This window comes from Sabethes cyaneus, chromosome 1 (genome assembly GCF_943734655.1).
Source record: "Sabethes cyaneus chromosome 1, idSabCyanKW18_F2, whole genome shotgun sequence".
In the NCBI taxonomy this organism is placed as follows: Eukaryota; Metazoa; Arthropoda; class Insecta; order Diptera; family Culicidae; genus Sabethes; species Sabethes cyaneus.
The window spans coordinates 101249014-101257220 of record NC_071353.1 but is presented as its reverse complement, the minus strand read 5'-3'; the positions used below and the strand labels follow the sequence as shown (position 1 = coordinate 101257220).

Genomic DNA, 8207 nt, shown 5'->3' with positions numbered 1-8207 from the left:
AATTTAACTGTAACACCTCAACCAAGCAAAATTCGAAAATGTTACGTATGGGACATTTATAGAGTCCATTATTATCCATAAGATTGCTGAATTAAGTATTGCTCTATCTTAAGTATTTACGGCGCACTCACAGTTCACACTGGGTAGTGCGCAGAGAGCGCTCTTGGTGCCCCACTCAGTGAGAACTGGGAGTGTGCCGTAAATACTTAAGACAGAGCAATACTCAGCAATCTTGTGGATACTAATTGACTCTATAAATGCCCCATACATAACATTTTCGAATTTCACTTGATTGAGGTGCTACAGTTAAATAAGCAAAATAGGTGCACTGAGTGCAGAACAGCCCTGGTGGCAGAACTCGGTGGGCTGGGTACATGGCCAAAATGTCCAACGAAAGAATAGCCATCGCCGCCACTAAAGTAAGTATAGAAAAAAAACTGCATGATGACAAATTAATTAAGCTGAGCTAACTTTATTTTCGTTTATTATTCGAAATATATTTATGGGTCCTAATCTGTAAGTCACGTCGAGTGTCACGTTGCTCGAATAATCGACTTTTGGTATTGTGAAGTCACACGCGACGCGATTTTGTCAAGTATTGCGGCGGTTATAATAAATCCTCCTGCTGCGGCGGTCGTAACGCGCTCAAGAGATAACCGCGAGACAACCGCAAAATTAAAATTTAGGTTTTCTGGCTTGTGGTTCGACAAAATATGACAAAATAACATTTTGTAACGTGTTTGTGGTGGAAAATAATTGATGTGGTAAATTTTCAAATACTTAATTATTATAATAAATCATGCGGTTATCTTTTGATGGTTTGGTTCAGCTGTCAAGATAACCGCAATGTAAGGATTTTTCTTGCAATCTGCAATAACTCGACTGTGTCCGCCGCTAAAAGGCTGGTGACTAAACGTACTTGCTAAACGACACCTGAGTTTGTTTTGTTTTGGACGTGCACTGAAACGTTATGCTGCCCCTTCTCCCTGCACTCGACATTCGACAGTGTTGCTCGACGTGATTTACAGAATAGCGCCCTAAATTTATAATTAAAAATCCCTACACCGATAAGAAATTTCTGTAAAATAAATGTACATTTAGAAATAAACATCAATTATTCAATTATGTGCCAATACTGCCATATAAGCAAAAAATCCAATTTGATTTATTCTCTTATTTTTGATAATTAACCTTTCTCAAAAGTGATAGCTTTTTTTAATTAAAATTTTAAACATATTTCAATAGGAAAGGGGTTGTTTTATGAATGATTCAAAGCAGTTGTCATTATAAGGTTAGAGATTAAATAGAACATTAAAATTCAAAACGAAATGTGGAGCATAGCTTTTTTGCTTGTTGGGCTTGTCCTTCTTACCGAAATAACTTTTTAATCACAAAATATTTTGCGATTGCTAACTTTTGACTAAAGACGAAATAATTGTTAGTATTATCGAGAAAGGTTTATTAACATCCATTGCAGTGTGCTGGTGCTGTCATGTATAAGTTTATAAGCAATAAGCACAAAAGCACAACTAACAAAGGCTCTGCTTCTGTCAGAAAAAAAGTATTTTTCTGCTTAATGTTCTTCATGGTGAAGCAATATTTCAAAGTTTGGATTTTTTAATAGCAGTACCGGCGGCTAATTGTCAGGATGGTTGGAGATCAGATGGCAAATTGCTGGAAGTAGTATTCGTAACAACTGAATTGTGTTGTTCGTATCGGATATTCATCGTATTTGCATTGCCTTGTTCTAAAGTATATCCAATAGATTTGTAGAATGGAACAAGTTTATCCTTGCAATCCAATGACATCTTATAGCAACCAAGACGTTGGGCAAGTAACGAAACTGTTACAACAATCCTTAAATAATGATAAAAGGTTTTAAATTCAAAGTTATCGTTTTACCTAACTCATGAGTTCTTACAATTTTCCGAGTTGTTTACCACGATATGTATCATCAACTACGACATCTTCAAGCCGCCCTCTAACAGAACATCCATGGATGAATTTGTGCTCAAGTACTAGAGATGCGCTTCCAATTATTTTATCGTAACGAGTATCAACTATTACTGTTACGAAATAATCTCCGCTTGCTCGCATTTGCGCAAATCTGTCTGAATTTAAATAACACAAAGGAATTGTCATATTAGGTGTATAAAAAAATAATTTAAACGTGTCTCACTCAGAAATCGAGGTAGTGTCACATCTCCGACTGTCGTTAGCTGCGATAATATTTGCAAAAAGCCACGGTTGTAATCACCCGTTTGTAAGGGTCGTACTAGAAGCCATGATTCGCCAGGACTAGCTGCAGTGATCGGTGGATTAAACTTTGCGGGTGATCTTGAGAAATCCAAATTCGTCAGAAGAGAACGATCATATAGAATCAATTCGTCCTGAAAGTAGTTTAATCTAGTTTTAATCAGGAAGTAATGGTAAATGACCTTGAACAACTACTAACGGGTAATAAAATATGTTTGTAATATTATCATATCATGACTATTAGTATGATACAATTTACATGAGTTAAAGCTACATTCTAGATTTTTTTCAATAATTAACCAGTTAGCACTATAAGTGCCACGTTTGCAAAAATACATAATACATTTAGTTGCAATTATAGTTTGAATATAAATATACGTACCTCGGGGTACGAGGCACCCATGGCTGCGAATACCTCACCCACAAGTGTTGAGAAGTAGATTAAATCAATCACCTTTGCGCTTTATACTTAATAAATGTTTTTGAGAAAGGACGAAGTGATGTGATTTTTCTGATGGTCAATATGCTGACCACATTATATACCTATATACCTATTAGCACTATCAGACTATCACTATGAGAACAATAACAACGAGTTCGGTGAACAAGTCGAGCACTCTTCTTTCACATTCACTTCACTCCTGATGGTTGTCCCGCCAAAAAATCCCTCCTGCTTGTAACGTAGTGTAGACTGAAGCACCAATCTGACTGAAACCTGATTTAAGCTGGAATCACACGGACCATCAGCGAACATCATCGGCAACGTATCGTAACCAGCGGGGTGGTGTGGCTGTCAAACTTCATACATTGTACATGTCCCACTCATTGGTTTTGGTACTTTTGGTTCTAGTGCCTACTTAAAGGTTTATTCATTTTAAGACTACTGAAACTAATTAGAAAGCAGTTAAACTTAAAGTTAAATTTAACTAATTTTAGCTGTTATTTTCGGTATACTGGCTAGTTCCAAATTGTCGCCGTCCATGGATGTTTAGTCCGCTAAATTTTGACAATTTCACACCCCTGCTTGCAGATCATTATAAATTTGCAGATATTTGCAGTTTTTCTGACTTTTATTGTTTTGGTGCAGATTTTTGAGCTTCGACTCTTTAAACTTCCCAAACTTCACAGACTTCCTAAAAAAGTGTGCAGATTTTCGCAGATTATTTTCAAACCAGAAAATTCGAGTAGCCGGAAAACTGCTCAATTTTTTCGGTTTTCGAGCAGTTCCAGAAATTTTTTTAGAAAATATGGCATCTCTGGTGGTGACACGTTTCAATCTGATTCACAAATCACAACACAACATACCTGTGCACAAACCCTTGCAGTTAAACTACCATGTCGTCTATTGAAGAATTAAAATTGCAAATCCAGCATCTACAGGATGCGTTAAACCAGGCTGAATCTAATAAAGTGCAACATGCACGAGGAAAAATTGAAAAGATGTCTTCGGAGGTGATTGATTCCAACCCTTACAGTCGATTAATGGCTTTGCAACGAATGGGAATTGTTAATGAATACGAACGAATTCGACAGAAAAGTGTAGCAATAATCGGTAATTTTTGATATTAAAACATGGATACAAAAATGTGCCAGATATGCATAAACGTTCCAATTATTAATCAAAGTGAAGCTTATATTATAATAGTTTACAGGCTATACGCAATATGCCTCATCTGCTAGTAGTAGTAGCTTCGTTACCATAACCGTACAAACAATTTTCCGATTTTAGGTGTTGGAGGTGTCGGCAGTGTTACAGCGGATATGCTGACCCGATGCGGAATTGGAAAATTAATATTGTTCGATTACGATAAAGTGGAACTAGCAAACATGAATCGATTATTTTTCACTCCTGACCAAGCTGGCCTTTCAAAGGTGGATGCAGCAGCAAAAACTCTCAATTTCATTAATCCAGACGTTAAAATATCCACACATAATTATAATATAACAACGATGGAGTCATTTGATTGTTTTCTAAACGCGATTCGCATAGGTGGTGTGGAAGACGGAAGAATGGTCGATTTGGTATTGAGTTGTGTGGATAATTTTGAAGCACGCATGGCTATAAATACAGCTTGCAATGAACTCTCACTAAATTGGTTCGAATCGGGCGTTTCAGAAAATGCTGTCTCTGGGCACATTCAATTCATTCGACCAGGAGAAACGGCATGTTTTGCGTGTGCACCCCCTCTGGTGGTTGCGGAAAATATAGACGAAAAAACATTGAAACGAGAAGGCGTTTGTGCTGCAAGTTTACCAACGACGATGGGAATCGTAGCAGGAATGTTAGTGCAGAATACACTGAAATATTTGCTTAATTTTGGAACTGTTTCGGACTATCTGGGTTACAATGCATTAATAGATTTTTTCCCTAAAATGAATCTTAAACCGAACCCGACATGTGATGATCGTTATTGTATCGAACGGCAGAAAGACTTTGCTAAACGACCTATTGCTATTAAAGATGAAGCTATTGATTGCAATGACGCACCAGTGCACGAAGAAAACCTCTACGGCATTGAACTCTTAGATGAAGACCACTCGGCAAAAGCAGATTGCTCCAACCCATCTACTAATATTACGACTGGTTTAAAATTGGCTTATGAAGCTCCAACTGAACATCATTCCACTTTAGACGCTAACGTGTCTGCAAAAGATGACAGTATTAGTTTAGAGGATTTAATGGCCCAGATGAAATCAATATAAAAGGGTATATTATCAAATATGTATGACTACGGAATATAAACTGGGTCTATATTTTCCATATTAATATTCTCATTGTCACTTTTCCGAACCGTAACCTCTTCATTCACAGTCGTTGAGTTTCTATGTTTATTGAATTTAAGGTTTTCGTTCAAAGAAGTTCACTGAAATTCTAGATTTTATTCTGTGCATTATTTTTCACTTTGTTTGACGACGTTTTTATTTCGGAAGATTTGTTGTAGAAAGGTGTTATGCCTTGCAGCAATTTTACGGGTCCTACGCAAATTCATATTTTAATAATTATTATTTTGCACTTACCGACTAACTACATCACCGCCTTCTCTGGAATTCCGCAAGGTGGCTACCTTATCTTGGTCCTTTGGTTTTCCTTATCTATTTTAACGACGTCAATATAACGCTCAAAGGTTCTCGGCTTGCGTTTGCCGACGACTTAAAATTGTTCGCAAAAGAAAATGACTCGTCTGATACTCTCACACTCCAGGACCAGCTGTCGATATTTGCCGAATGGTGTAAAAACAATCGTCTAACATTGAACCCCGATAAATGTGAAGTGATTACGTTCTCCAGAAAGCTGAATCCGATAATCTTCGAATACCGACTGTCAAGAATGTCTTTACGACGTGTAGATTGCGTCAAAGATCTCGGTATACTACTCGACTCCAAACTGACCTTTACGTTCACAACACGTTTCCTTCGTTGTCGACAAGGCCTGCAGGAATTTGGGATTCATCATGCGTATCGCCAAAAGCTTCAATGATATATACTGCTTGAAATCATTCTACTGTGCGTTAGTTCGTTCTAATCTTGAATACTGCGCACCCGTATGGAGCCCGTATTATCAAAATGGCGTCACCCGAATCGACGCAGTACAGCGGAGGTTCATTCGCTTTGCACTCCGACGGCTACCATGGAACGACCCGATCAGACTACCAAGCTACGAACAGCGTTGCAGACTAATCAATCTGGACTCTCTGTAAAGACGTCGGGACGTAATCAAAGCTGTTTTATATCAGATGTTTTGACGTCTCGGATCGACTGCTCTTGGATACTTGAGAGAATCGACATATCAGCTCCGCCTCGCTTAACACGGAACAATTCATTTCTACGTATACCACACAGAAAAACCAACTACAGCACCTTTAGCACTACAACTAGCACTAGGCTTACAACGCAATTTTAACCGTTTTGTATCCTGTTTTGACTTTGGCGTTAGCCGCAACGTGTTAAAATCTCGCTTTAGAACATTAGCTAGTAGTTTTATTAGTCATTAGGATCCAGAAATCTGTTGACTTTTTAACCAAATAAACAAATTACATTGAAAATATGTTTGTCAAGCAAGGAGGAGTGCAATCTTGCGAATTCCAACAGAAACATCGAAATACAAAAATACGTGTCGATTTTTTTTAACAAAGAACGTAAAAAAAATATTCCGAAGAGAAAAAAAATGTTGACTGTAAATTTCCCGTGGAATGACCCATAGGCAATCTTTAAATTGGACTTAAGCATACCGCCAACGTTCGTCTTAGTGGCTCTCGAGCTACTCTCAGATACTCTAATTAGCTAGCAGATCCTAATAAGTGACAAAGAGTTCGAATACGGTATCTAAGAACAGTTATGTCTGTAGATCTATAGCTTGCTAAGCAGCTTCACTTTTAAGTAATTAACCTAACTTTAAAGTTGTTACAAGCTGGGATGGTTCGATCACTTTGACTCAATATTGATTCATTTGACAGTACCGTCTTAACGGGGCCAAATATGACAAACTTGTCTATGGGACTTATGTAGAACAGGTTATTATCTGTAATTTTTCTGAATGAAGTTTTGCTGTATCTTTTGTAGTTACGGCGCTATAATGGTAGTATCTTATTAGTGACTAAATGAACGTTCATTTAGTCGCTGATGAGTTACTAGCGTTGTAGCACCGTAACTACAAACGATACAGTAAAACTTTGTTCAGAAAAATTATAGATTAGAACTAGCTGAAAGCGACGAGCAACCGTTGACTGGAAAATATAACGCGGTATCTCTTTCAGTGTTGCTGAAACTCATTAGTGGGAAATTCTCAGGGAATACGACTATAAGTTATTTCCGAATTTTGATTTCTTTTGTATTCTGTAGTTCTATGCTTGGTTCATCGTTAGTTTTGTTTATACACGAATTTTAATTTTCAAAATGAAATGCCAAACATGATTTTGGTCGCATAAACTGTGGCATATTCGGGAGCTGTTGTTCGGCAAACGAAGTTATTCTTAAAATAATATGTGCAGGCCACAGCGGTGCAGAGTGTTACAAAGAATATTCAATCGGGATAGCGGTAATAATAAGAAGAAGAGTCAGAAGCCAGATGGCACGTCCTGTTCTAGATTTAGACAACCAAATCAATCATTCAATCTAATGTATACCCAGCCAGTTTGATCCTGGTGTTTGTAAGAGCAAATCTCAAACGCACATCTTTTGTCTGTATTAATATTTACTATGTATAATGCTATATATTTGTTATATGTTTATACAAATTATTATTAATTGGTTTACGTGATGCACTCAGCGAAGATCCCACTGCGGAAACCAGATTGATTTTATTCCTCAAAGAAGCGAAACTATATGATATAATATGTATATAATTAATATTAGCGTAGAATATTAGATTAGATTAGATAGTATATATTAATATTAATGTAGTTAGTTATTAGTATTAGTGCAGTTAGTTAGTTAGTTATTAGTTCAGGTATCAGGTATCAGGTATCAGCATCTTTGGCTCGAGCAGCACATTCCTCACAATCATGTGGAAGATTTGTGCCTTGCCCATCTTGCCCGTGTCATCATTTACCTGATGAGGACGGGAAGGAAAACAGGAGGAATAGGAAGGGGTGGATGAGGAATTTGGACAAACACAAACATATATATACCGAGAGATTTTTGTACCCCCGAAGGGATACTGCAATCCTTGGTAGTTAACTTATCAAAAGTACACCCCCTGGGGGGTATACTCATGATAAATAAGGGCTTATAGCTCAATACCGCTTTCGGTAAGGAACATCAAAATGTCTCGTAATTTTAGTTTCCTAAAATCCGATTCATTTAAGACGTAGGATCCAAAGATCCTATGACGCAATTGTGCTACTGCAGGACAGTTGCAAATTACGTGATATGGTGTACCGTAGTCGGATTCACATAAATTACAATGAAACGATTCAGCTCGCTGAATCGTTGCCATATGATAATTTAGCCTG

At 37.4% G+C, this 8207-nt stretch overlaps 2 protein-coding genes across 2 annotated transcripts; one reads left to right on the top strand and one right to left on the bottom strand.

Moving 5' to 3' along the window:
• Positions 1-445: 445 nt before the first annotated feature.
• Positions 446-3351, bottom strand: LOC128738975 (probable glucosamine 6-phosphate N-acetyltransferase). Its single transcript, XM_053834522.1, has 4 exons — positions 2639-3351; positions 2180-2390; positions 1922-2111; positions 446-1857 (listed from the first exon to the last, which is right to left on the bottom strand). Exons 1-4 carry the CDS (start codon positions 2657-2659, stop codon positions 1644-1646), a joined length of 636 nt encoding a protein of 211 aa, XP_053690497.1. The 5' UTR covers positions 2660-3351; the 3' UTR covers positions 446-1643.
• A 129-nt stretch (positions 3352-3480) lies between these two features.
• On the top strand, positions 3481-5035 carry LOC128738903 (ubiquitin-like modifier-activating enzyme 5). Its single transcript, XM_053834417.1, has 2 exons — positions 3481-3808; positions 3986-5035. Exons 1-2 carry the CDS (start codon positions 3592-3594, stop codon positions 4957-4959), a joined length of 1191 nt encoding a protein of 396 aa, XP_053690392.1. The 5' UTR covers positions 3481-3591; the 3' UTR covers positions 4960-5035.
• Positions 5036-8207: the final 3172 nt, after the last annotated feature.

Bases quoted from the DNA above. Each gene is read 5' to 3' on its own strand.
- LOC128738975 (XM_053834522.1), bottom strand. From the start codon at position 2,659: ATGGGTGCCTCGTACCCCGAG. The intron at 2,112-2,179 runs GTGAGACACGTT...ATTTAAATTCAG, and splicing joins GACACTACCTCGATTTCTGA to ACAGATTTGCGCAAATGCGA. The intron at 1,858-1,921 runs GTAAGAACTCAT...TCATTATTTAAG, and splicing joins GGTAAACAACTCGGAAAATT to GATTGTTGTAACAGTTTCGT.
- LOC128738903 (XM_053834417.1), top strand. From the start codon at position 3,592: ATGTCGTCTATTGAAGAATTAAAATTGCAAATCCAGCATCTACAGGAT. The intron at 3,809-3,985 runs GTAATTTTTGAT...TTCCGATTTTAG, and splicing joins GAAAAGTGTAGCAATAATCG to GTGTTGGAGGTGTCGGCAGT.